Genomic DNA, 11,863 nt, shown 5'->3' with positions numbered 1-11,863 from the left:
TTTGACAGCTGATTTAAGCTGACCACAAACATCAAAATCAGAGCTACACCTGGGTGCAGAGGGGCCACTGCTTGGCCCAAGGCTGGGCTGGGGCATAGCAGCATGGCTCCGGGAGGGACAGGTGTCTTCTTACCCCAGCAATTACCATGGTATGCACTATGGTACAGAACCCATCTTGCCTGGCCCGGTCTTCATCAGGATGACCATCCTGGGCTTGTTTTGGCATGTGCACGAGCAGGCTCCTGCAGAAGGGCACAGGGCAGCTTGCTCAGGTGACCCCCAGTGGACTCACTCATGGCCTGGATCACCAATAATTTCTTCTGCTTTTATTTCTCTTTTAAATTAAATATGCATACGTAATGTGCACTTTGGAGCGGGCAAGGACCCTTCTGTGGATGCCTATGGAGCCGGGCACTCTCAGGTGTGCAATTAAGAGGTGTGTAATTGATGTGCAAGGAGAAGAGATCTCAGCGCATTACATTTAGGAAGAAAAAAATAAAATAAAAAAAAGGGTGGGGAACGGGAGGAGGGAGAAGAAAAAAATGAAGAAGAAACCCCTCCCGAGCTGTAGGATGTTTCCGAAGTCTTGCACTTCTTTTTACCTCCCGTGTCAAAGTTTGCACGGTAGTCAAACGGGGCTTTTCTCTTCGGTGGGGTTTGCCCACCAGCAGCCGCGCACTCGTCTCAGCGCCGGCAGAAAGGTCTACGGCAAAGACCCCCTGCCGCTCACACCGCTGTCACCGCACCGGCCCCGCACCGGCCCCGCGCCCCCCGGCCCCCGCCGCCCGGCTCCCCCGCTCCTCGGCCCCGCCTTGCCTCCCCCCAGAACTTCTTCCCTTGCGGTCTAAAAGCCAACCACGCAGAAAGATTAACAAAAGTTTATTAATCATGAAGTATTAAAATTGTGATAAATGAAAGGCTTCAAATGCAAAATTCAAGCAAGCAAACTATCCCCAAACTTTTGACAAAGGACTTAGTGAAGTCTACACAAGGAAGTCCTGTCTTTTGTTTTTTGTTTTTGCCTGCGGTTCAAGACACCTCTCATATCTCACACGCCACATCAAAATTCGTAATTATTCATATCACATACTTAAAATGATATTATTTATCCATTCACATTAACTTGATATAAACGTGTCCGCAAAAGTCAAGTAATATGTTTTATATTAGCTCAAACATTTAAGAAACCCAAAATGCAATAAATAAGCACAGACAATAAGTTAAAACGTATCACGAATCGACCAGTATGTAACAAGAATGCTTTATCTACACAAAACATCCTATTTCACATCGTTTGTTCATTCCTCCAGCGGCCCAGCCCTGCGGCGGGGTGACCGGCACATGCAGGCGGGCGGGCCGCGGGGCCGGGCCGGGCCGAACCGAACCGGGCCGGGCCGGGGGGGGCGGCGGCGCCTCCGCCGGCGGCAGCGGAAGATGCAAGAAGGGACAATAGCAGCAGGAACGTAAATCAATGCGGATCGGTAACTCGACTGTCAGGAAAGGGAAGTGCTCTTGCTTTTTTGTTTTGTTGTGTTTTGATGCGGGTTTTTTTGCCTTTTTTTTTTTTTTTTTATCCCCGTGTGTTTTGTTTTACTTTTACAAGAAGAAACTTTTTAACTTGTTTTTACTTCCCTCTCCCCCCCACCTCCACGTCTCTTACTTGTAAAAGCTTTATCAAAACGGATTGGATTCTCTCTGGGATCTCCGTGGATCCGCCCGGCCGCCCCTCTCTTCCCCCGCCCAGGGCGCCCTCGCAGCGGAGGGAGCCAGTGGCGGGGTCGCTGCTTTTCAATACACCACAAAAACTAAGGAAACAAACCCCAAACGCCTTCCTTGGCGAAGCCGGTCGGGCGGCCGGCGGGAGCGCCGGGTGGCGGCGCGGGAGGGAGCCGAGGCGGCCCCGGAGGGCGCTGCCGCCGCCGGGCGGGCCGTGCCGGGCCGGGCCGGGCCGGGCCGTGCCGCGGGGGTCGGGGCTGCGCGGGGGCACGGCAGGAGCTGAGCAGGGGGGGAGGGTGCTTCTCGGCCCACAAACCAGTCTGTTGGCGTCTGATTTCAGACCCTGAGTCGACTCCCTGGTAAATCAGGTGGGGGCAGGCGGGGGGCCGGGGCGGGCCGGGGCGGGCGGGAGAGCCGGGGGAGCGGGGCGAGGCGGCGGCGGCGGCGCGGGGCGAGGCGGCGGCCATTAGGTGAAGCTCATGGAGACTGTGTGCTCTAGTGCTTTGCGGCGGAGGGACGCGATGCTGGTTCCCCGCCACACGTCGCTGCTGTCCGGGGAGCTGCAGAGCTGGGGCGAGCCCGTCACGTTGCTGGGGCCGGGCAGGGAGGCGGGCACCATGCCGGGGAAGGCGGGCTGGTAGAGGTGCGACTGCAGCCCGGCGCCGTTGGAGCCCGCCAGGCTGTTGGAGAGGCCCATGGAGTTGGGCGGCGGCCCGGCCGCCAGGCTGCACTGGGAGAGGGACTGCGCCATGGCCTGCTGCCGGCCCAGCGCCGGCGGCAGCGGCAGCTGCGAGACGCCCGGCATGGCGGCGGCGGCCCAGCGCGTGTCGTTGGCGTGGAAGGAGCAGAGGCTGTCCCCCATGGCGGCGGCGGCGGCGGCGGCGGCCGAGGGGAACTGCGGCAGCCCCGGCGTGGGCAGCAGCGTCCCCGGGGCGCGGAAGACGTTGGTGGTCTTCTTGCGCTTCTTCCACTTGGCCCGGCGGTTCTGGAACCAGACCTGCGGGCGGCGGGCAGCGACACGCACCGTTAGCCAGCGCCCCCCGCCCCGCCCCGCCCCGCCCCGCCCCGCACAGCCGCCCGTGTGCCCGGCACGGGTTAACCTGCCACTTTGGGTAACGAAACCGGCCGGTGTGTCCGTCCCGGGACGGAGTCGTCTGCGGCCTCCTTCCCTGGGAGGGAGGCCGGGAGGCTCCTCTAGCGGAGTTGCCCCGAAAACACAAAAATGTTAAAATTATATATATATATATATATATATATATATATATATATATATATAAAATTTAAAACCCCAAAAAACAATAACACAAACGAAAAATAAATGGCTGAATAATAGTATGAATAGCCATACTTAAAACAGAAACCCCAACAACAAAGGCAGTTTGGATAAGCGGGTGCTGCTCCTCCGGCAGGGGTGAAAACCCGGCTCTGCCCCAGGTCCGGCCGAGGCAGCGCCCGGACCCGCCCGCGTCCCCCGTGTCCTGCTGCCTGCCCGGGCTGGGAAGCGCGGGCACCCGTTCGAGGGAAGGAGCAGCCGTTAGGGAGCTAAATGTTATACGAATAATCAAAAAATCGCCTTCAATTATGTTTTAGGGTTAATAGTTAAATTGCGGCTACAAAATCTTTTTATGTTTCATGGTTTACTGCGGTTGTAAAGAATCTCCATCAGGTCTGAGCGCCTCAGCTTATAGCTGTGCTGCATATGCTTTCAAAACGCGAATGTTTCCAGTTGAAAACTGGTGCATGACAGATTAAAATGCAGGGAAAACCTGAGGGAGATTTTGAGAATGCACACATGACAACTCTAGAAATATATTAACCAGGAGCGTTTGGCAACTTCTGACTCCTTTTAAAATGCAGCTATCCCCTGAAAATTATTAATATAACAGTGAGAATCTAATGGAGGTTGGAATCTAAAAATCTACCTTGATGATGTCTGCTGTTACAGTAATATAGACATACTGTAAATGTGTTTTAAAATATATAGCCCATTTAATTCCCCAGCTATAAATGGTGCTAGAGAGAGAGAGAGAGAGAGTGAGAAGGTGAGAAAATATCACTTTTGTGTTTCTTAAATTTTTCGTTTGGCTGGTTGGTTTTTTTTCTTTGTTGTTTTGTTTGTTGTGGGTTTTTTCAGGAGCCGAAGCCTTATGAAGATCTCATTGGAATCCAGCGGATGATTAATGTGAAGATTTGGTAGGAAATCTGGAGAGCTGTATTAAAGCTCAGATCTCAGGTTCATTTCGATCAGCCAGCCGTGAACTGTGGGCCGAATTCATTACGCTTTAATAGTGCTGGGAGAGGAAGAAAATGCAATTTCTCATTCCATTAGAAAACTAGAAAATACTCTCAGCTTGTCCCCTATTAAGATGTGGCAGGTGACGGGACCATTGTGGGGGACATGGTCAATAGAATTACAGCACATTATTTTTGTTCGTATAAAATATTGAAAGGCAAGCCTGACTGTGCAGAAGTTATTTCACTGATTTGGTTTTTATGTAAATAAAATATTGAAAGTTAATTAATCCGTGCTAGAGACTAATGATTATGCTTATTATATTGCATTTGATCGCGTAATTTGCATGATTCTCGCATTGCTGCTTAATAAGCCATTCCAGGTTATAAATAATTCTGAAATTGGTTTCTAATAATGGCATGCTATAAAAAGAATGGTTTTATTACACCAGCTTGAAAAGCAGAGCAATATCAGCTGTGGAATTGGACTCCCGTTTAACCACCAGCCACTTTAATAATTATTTAAATGTATCATATACATTAAATATAGATCTAAAATGGGGAAAGAGGTGATTTATCCTAGCATCTGAAACCCTTAAAAAACATATACAACAGTTATAAATTAACTATTTGGAGCATTCTTTACTCAGTGTGGAGCCCGCATACAACAAGGAATGTCTAGGCAATCTGTTAACTATGAAGAAAACTGTAAAGTACTCTTATAAGAACATAAACCAATTACTATTTAATTTAAATTTGGTCAAGGAGCAGTGATACATCGGATTGCGAAGTAAATACATTTTAGATAAATTATTTTGCCTTAGATTACATAGTGTTAATCATTTTGAAGTGTTAATTAAGAAGGTTATGTTGATCTGATTACTTTTTAAACTACAGAACATTATTGTAAAAAATATTTAAATTGCCACTCTATTAAGCTGTTTTTATCAGCAGTCTTGAGCTATTAGCATTGGTTAAGATTATGCCGAGGCCATTAAAACACTTTGTCTTTCTTCCTACGAATTTCTTTGATGTGCTGTTAGAAAATAACTATTTCCATTTTATATTTTATATTTTACTTCATTTACCACACTCCTAATATTGAAATTGGTATCATTAACCTTTGGGAAACCCAATAAAGTTTAATAGACCTCGTTTTCTTTTTTTCATAGAGTCAGTTGTCCAATTATATTTTATTTGTGAACCTAATTTCTTTCTTAATTTAAACTAATTATAGTCCTGTGTAGGCTGAGTCAAATTGTTTTACTTTTTAAAAGCAGACGTGCATTTTCTGTCACATTCGAGAACGGAGTCCATTTCCATTCATAAAAACATTCATTTATGGATTTTTACGTGTCTGTTTAGCTGAGGAGCTTGGGCTTGCCCGGGTTTTGAACGCCGACTGCAGCAAAGTGTGGCAGCATTCCTGGAGCACCGTGCTGAGCGGGGATGCACATCCCACAAGTGCTTCCATTGTGCAGGCTTTTGGTTCCTGGGAAGGGACTCGCCCGGAAAGTGGCTAAAATATCCCCCTACACACAAGCACTGCATCTGAACACTCTAGCATTTGGATCCATCTCTCCCTTTTCCAAATTTCGTTTGCATTTATTTGACTCAATGGTTTCTTATGTGCCTGTGTGCGAACACATGTCTGTGTACGTATGTATACAGATGTACTTTAGGAAACAAAGTACACCCTAGATGTCGAAGTTACTCACTATTCCTGCCACCTTCAGGCATTATCAAAGCCAGTACAGGGAAACTTCGACTCCAGATACCACTGACTTTCACGAAGGGCCTTCCCACAAGCCTGTCTGCGTTCCCTCGCCGCGGACCTCGACCTACCCCCGTGGGGGGCTGCGGGGACGCCCGGTTCCGGCTTCGCCCGTGCGGCGGCCGTGCCGCCGGCAGCACCCTGGACAGCGGCCGCTGCCCCGACCGGGCACCGGGCAGAGCCGCCGGGAGCAGCCCGGACCCTGCCCCGCGCCCCGCCGCAGCCCCCGGCCCCGCACCGGGGAATGAGGGTCGTTCCCCACCGGTTTGGGCTCGCTTCTTAGCGCCCAGCTATGGCAAGAGCAGGGACCCGCCCCACTCAGGCTGTGGCTCTCCCCTCGCGGACTGTGACTCCTCGGATTTTCTCCTGCCCCGTGTTGGGCCGTGGAGAGGGGCAAAGCTCCGCCCGCGCTCCTCTCGGGACCACCGCGCTGCAGGCGGGTAGGGGACAAGGGGACACCCCAAAGGGACAGTTTTGCGGAAAGGGGTCCGGTTACAAAGATTCCTGCCCAGACTGTTGCATTCAGGGGTGGGCTTGCTCCCCCCGTGAGCGGGGTCCATGTTAGGGACCACCCATCCCAACCCGCAAAGGCTGTGTCTCGCCGCCGGCCGGCCGTGCCGCCGTCGGTGCGCTCGGGGAAGGGGCCGGCTGGCGCAGCCGGGCTGTGCACTGCGCGGAAGCGGCTGCTCATACCTGCACCCGGGACTCGGTGAGGCCGATGCGCAAGGCCAGCTCCTCCCGCATGAAGATGTCCGGATAGTGGGTCTTGGCGAAGCTCCTCTCCAGCTCGTTCAGCTGCGCCGGCGTGAAGCGGGTGCGGTGCCGCTTCTGCTTCTGCTGCCCCTGCTGCTGCCCAGCCTGGCTGGGGTTCTGGCCGCCCTGCTGGCTTTGCTGCTTGTCGGGGTCTTTGGAGCTGACGGCTAAGGAGCTGGGGTTGGATCCCACCGTGGTGATGTCCTCCCCCGGCAGCAGGGTGGTCCCTTCCACCGTGTCCGAGTTGGGGGCCATGTCTCCCGGGTGCCCCCCCGGATCCGAGCCCCCTACGCCCAGCCGACACTTCACCGCCTCCCGGTGTCCCAGCAGCTCGGCAGCATCTTTCATCCCTGCGGAAGCAAAGGAGCCGCGGTCACCTCCCTGCAGCTGGGCATGTATCCATCGGAGCCGCTTTCCAGCGCACCGAGCCGGAGAGAGGCATCCAGCCACCGCCTCCCCCCGCCGCCCCCGCCCGTCTGCCAGCCCCGCAGCGCGGCTCGTCTCCGCGGCGCGCAGGGAGCCCGGCCCGTCGCAACTGGGGGCGGGGGAGAGAAAACTTTACACCGAGCAGCTCCTCTTCCTGCTTAAATAACCAGCTCCCTGCCGGGCCTCCCCTTGCGAGATCAAGGGAGAAGAGGGGGAGGGCAAGTTTAGCCGGGTTCAGCTTGGGTTTTCCAGCGGGACTGGTAAAATAAAGAGACGGAGAGAAAAGACACATCACTCCAGCCGCTCTGCTGCCGAGAGCTTTAACTTCTCGACAGCTGTGAGGGGACCTCAGCCAACCTGACCGATCTTCCCTCTCTGTTTCTTTAAACAAACGCATGAAGAGCTATAAGTAGCTAGATACAGATATTTCCCTGTTTTTTTTAAGGAAAATAAGGGGAGAGGAAAGCCAGCAGGCGAGCAGGAAAAGGCTACCCCGAACTCCTCAAAAAATACCATCGAACTAATCTGTCCTAAAATAATAATAATAATCATCATCATAGTAATAATGTGTAGGTACGTATGTAAAAACAAGGGAGTGAGAAATTAAATGGTCGACGACTCGCTGTAGATCTACATACTCCGTAGGTCTCCCTCTCGCTCTCTTTTTTTTATGTTAAATCAAATTAAACTTTAATACAGTACAATTACTTTTAAAGGAATTAGCCCATTTAGATCGCATTAAGGTAAAATAAGGAACAAATTGTCAATTTCCTGCCCCGGCTTCCTCCCGGCTCGCCGCCGCCGGTGCAGCCGCCGCGAGGCGGGGGGGTGCTGGGGGAAACTCACCGAGACGGGCGTCCAGGAGGTCGGCGTGAGACAGCATCGCGCACCGCTCCAGGGCGAAGGCTGTTCCCCCCCAAATTTTAGCGGCCTTAAGTTATTTAAAATAGATATAAGATATAAGATATAAGATATAGATATATATAGATGGCCTAAATGAAAGAAAATTCGGTGTGTGGTTAAAAAGGGGGTCTCTTGCATTATAATGTCCTTTAGAGAGACGGGGAGGTGCTTAACACTTCAATGAACCCGTGAGCAGCTCGGCGCAGGGACCAATCAGGAGGGCAGCCTGCAAATGTCAGCGCCCGGAGCGCCCCGCTCCGCCCGCCCGCCGCCCGCCCGCCGCCGCCGCCCCGGCCTCCCGCCGCCCCGGCCCGGCCCGCACCGCCGCTCCCTTACCCTGCTCCGCTTGCCTTCGCCGCCCTCCTTCTCCCTCTCCTCTTCCAAACGCACATTTGCCACCCTCCTCCCTCTCCGGGTCACCCCTGATTTATTTGGGTTTTTTTTTCTTTATTCTTTTATTGAATGCCTCCTCGGACCCGACCCGATCTGGCTCCCGGGGTGGTTGGCAAGCCCAGCGCCCCCGGGGGAATGTCAGTGGGTGATCGCGGGCGGCTGCGCGGTGCGGTGGCAGGCAGCCCTGGCCCCGCTCGCTCCGTAGAGCGGGGCTGGCGGCGGAGGCCGCGGTCCGACTCTCACGCACCCACCGGGCTCCCACGGCTGCGGGGCGGCGAGGAGTGGGAAACTTGGGAGAGTTCCCGCAGCGGCCCCGGGGCTGCAGCCGCCCCGTCCGGGCCCCGCTGCGTGCAGACGCGCCCCGCAAGGCGGGAGGTGCGCCGAGCACCGCGCGTCCCGCCCGCCCGCCCGGGTAGCGCTGCCTCCCTGGCCGAGGTTTCAGAGCCCGAAAGCACTGCTTTTTTCGGGTAAAGTTTCCAAGTCCCGATCGCCTACAAAGTCAGTTTAAAGCAGTAAATAAAGTTAAATGCTTTTTTATTTTCCTCTTGAATATGTTAAACTACTTGAACAATTTAAAGTGCTTTGCACAAGTGAAGCGAACCATTTCTAATGTTCTGATTTTTCAAAGCCAGCCAACAACAAAGTTTAGATTAGTAATATATTTCTAACCAGAGTAATTTTCAAGATCATTAGGCATTTATGTAATTAGTGCCAAATCTATAAGCTTTTATTACGATTATTAGAGTAAAATCAGTATAAATTTGTACTAATTTACTACTGTTTAGACTTGGCTGTCAAGCCAAGAGGTTCTTATTGTAAATGATAACTGAGGAAATTAAGTGCAAAATTCTGTACCATTTCTGATCCGCTCCTAAACAATCCGTTTCAATTGTATTTGTAGCAGAACATAATGCCCTTTTAAAGTTATTTGACTTGTATTTTTATTTGCAAAACAAGAAAAATACCCTCTACCCGGGCACAATGAAAACTGATATTTACTACTTCCAACTTGATTAACATTGATTTTTAATTCAAAAGTGATGCAATTAAGATTATTCATTTAGTGCAAATAAAGCTTCCACCAAAAAGGGAGCGTAGTGAAGTCTGTGTTAAATAATACAGAGCCAATGGTGCTTTTTTTCTGCCATCCAGTTGACTTACACAAAACATTGTAAATACTGCATTCGAACAGATGCAAGAGTGGTTTTGTTCGCATCTCAGATGTGCAGGGGTTTCAGCAGCGACTGAACAAGGAGACAAAGGAACCGGCCGACCGATCTCCAGGGCAGTTTTGCTTTTTTTTTTTTTTTTTTTTCTTTCCCCCTCCCCGCTCTCCCTGCTGAGGCTGCATTGATTCAATTCGGCTTTCGAGAGGTCGGGCTGTTGCATTGAACCTGGGTGCCCAGGAACGGCCGCTAAGAACAGGGAGAGAGACACAGAGCCGGGCCACAATTTAGCTGGAGAGACAGAGAGAAAGAAAGAGGTGGAGGTGGAGTGGGAGTCTCGGGATTTTTTTTTTATTTTCCGCCCCCCCCCCCCCCTCTGTTGGATGAGGGGCGGCGCAGATGGCTCGTTTGTTTTGATTTTTTTCCTTTGAATATTGTTGTCTGTGTGCACCTCCAGGGCAGAAGGGGAAGCCCAGGCGGTTGAAAATTCCCGAGAGCCGGGACCAACGGAGCGGAGCCCGCGGAAGCCGCGGAGCCGCCGGGCGGGAGGCGGGCGAGAGCCGGGCAGGGGCCGGGACCAGCGGGAGCCGCGGAAGGCTGCAGCGGGTCCGGCCCTACCTGCGTCCGGAGTTAGGCGAGCGGTCAGAGGTTGGCCGGGGCGTTTGGGTCTCAGTGTCAGCTGCAGCTACTGGGAAAAACGTTGGGGAGCGGCAGGTGCCCGTCGCCGGCTTCTGCCGAGCGTGCTGCGGCAGGGCCGCACGGCGTGAGTCTGCAGCTACACCGCGTTGTTGTATGTTCCAGGTCGATAAATAAATGTGTAATAGTTAATGCGCAGACACATCAGAGTAATAACAATGGGATGAAATCAAAGGATTATCAATCTCTGTTAGTAACTGCTGAATAACAATGTTGCGGTGTGATTGATAGCGCGCTTCATTTTATGACTTTTCTATTGCTCTTGATTTTTATAGCAGTATAAACAAACTAAATCATTTCTTCCAAGACTTCAGAGCGCAATCGTCTTCAGGCAAGGGGGGAAATCAGCGAAAGAAGTCTGTGGGAGAGAAAAGAGCAGCCAGGGCTGATACTTAAGTGTGTCAGAAAGAAAGCGACAATGAGGCACATGTAAAATATCCTCATCACATTCTGCTTCCTGCACTCCTGTTTTGTCAAGTGCCTGAATTCACCTGGGCAGCGTCGGAGATGTATTTACAAGGATTTTATTCCCCATCATCTTTCCATTTTCCCAATGTAGCCAGAAAACTGCCAGTCAAATCCATTCCCTGTTATAATTTACGGTATTCCCCACATGATCATAGGGACTGAAGTTCCTAACAAGGAAAGGCTTTAGCACAACGGCCCAAAATCTTCAGAGTGACACGAGTGTCTTCAGAAATCACTTCAGAGCAAAGTAAAAGGATTTTCTATGACGGATTCAGTGATTTTTCCTCAATAAATAGGTTTTAGATTGTTACACACACGTAGAACTGGAACAAAGGGAACTACCAGAAAATATATTGGTTGCCCCTAATAAAATTTATTTAGACAGTTTACTTCTCATAAAAAATAGAGATTGAATTTCGTACCGGAGCGCCTGCCAAGGGGCTAGGCACTGTGAGATCACCTCCCCCCGCACCTTCCTTTCCTTTCCTGTCCTTTCCTTTCCTTTTCCACCCCTTCCCTGCCCAGCGGGCCCGATGCCGGGGTCCCGAGCGGGGCCAAGTCTCCCCTCCTCTCCGCCCCCCGCCTCTTGCCCGCACGGGCTGATTCCCCCGAGGCAGGGCGGCGGGAGGGGGCGGCCGCTCTCGGCAGCGGTATAACCCTTATCCTCCAGTGCCGCGACCCCGAGAAGACAGGGTAGACAACTTTCCAACCCCCCTCGCTCCCCTCCCTTCTAAACTAAATTCTTGATTGAATGAGGCTGTAATATAAACAACTGTATTTAACCAATTCTGCTCTGATTTAGGAACAGAAGCTTCTTCTATCAAAATAATTACATTTAGAGCGAGAAACATGGTAAAATAAGGTTAAACTGCTAAAGTCAGCGGGGTGGCTCGGCATAAATGGCTGATAAGGTTTGTAATTTGATATTTTATTTATGTATTTATTGAGCATCCATCCAGTCAAGGGAGCTGCTGTATGCAGAGCACCGTAGTTGCTTTTTACACTTAGCAAGGCTCCCAGCGTTTATTAAATGCAACTTTTAGTTGCGTGCCTTGCTCGTGAAGCTTTTTTTCTTTTCCTGGCTTTTTTTTTTTTCCTTTTCCAGACAGTAGTGCTGAAATATCGGATATTATTATGCACATTCCCGCTCCTCAGTGCTGCACCGTAACATTGTTCGCTTTAATGAGAAGCGCCTCCCTCAATAATTAACGACCTCACATTTCCCTATTTTCTTGCCTGATGAAAAGAATCAATTTTAATTCATTGTAAATTACAGCTATGCTTCTGAGTGTTATTTGCTTACAGAAAACAAATCAAGTGACTTAGGCTCCTGTTT

General features: G+C 51.1%; 1 protein-coding gene across 1 annotated transcript; it reads right to left on the bottom strand.

Annotated features, from left to right (window-relative positions):
* Positions 1-2,182: 2,182 nt before the first annotated feature.
* Positions 2,183-7,898, bottom strand: OTP (orthopedia homeobox). Its single transcript, XM_051642994.1, has 3 exons — positions 7,748-7,898; positions 6,416-6,825; positions 2,183-2,713 (listed from the first exon to the last, which is right to left on the bottom strand). Exons 1-3 carry the CDS (start codon positions 7,782-7,784, stop codon positions 2,183-2,185), a joined length of 978 nt encoding a protein of 325 aa, XP_051498954.1. The 5' UTR covers positions 7,785-7,898.
* Positions 7,899-11,863: the final 3,965 nt, after the last annotated feature.

The sequence above is a fragment of the Apus apus genome, chromosome Z (genome assembly GCF_020740795.1).
Source record: "Apus apus isolate bApuApu2 chromosome Z, bApuApu2.pri.cur, whole genome shotgun sequence".
Classification (NCBI taxonomy): Eukaryota; Metazoa; Chordata; class Aves; order Apodiformes; family Apodidae; genus Apus; species Apus apus.
This window is presented reverse-complemented; position numbering and strand designations above follow the sequence as displayed.

Coding starts and splice junctions, on each gene's coding strand:
- OTP (XM_051642994.1), bottom strand. CDS start 7,784: ATGCTGTCTCACGCCGACCTCCTGGACGCCCGTCTCG. Junction 6,826..7,747: donor CCTCCTGGACGCCCGTCTCG/GTGAGTTTCCCC, acceptor TTGCTTCCGCAG/GGATGAAAGATGCTGCCGAG. Junction 2,714..6,415: donor TCACCGAGTCCCGGGTGCAG/GTATGAGCAGCC, acceptor CGCCGCCCGCAG/GTCTGGTTCCAGAACCGCCG.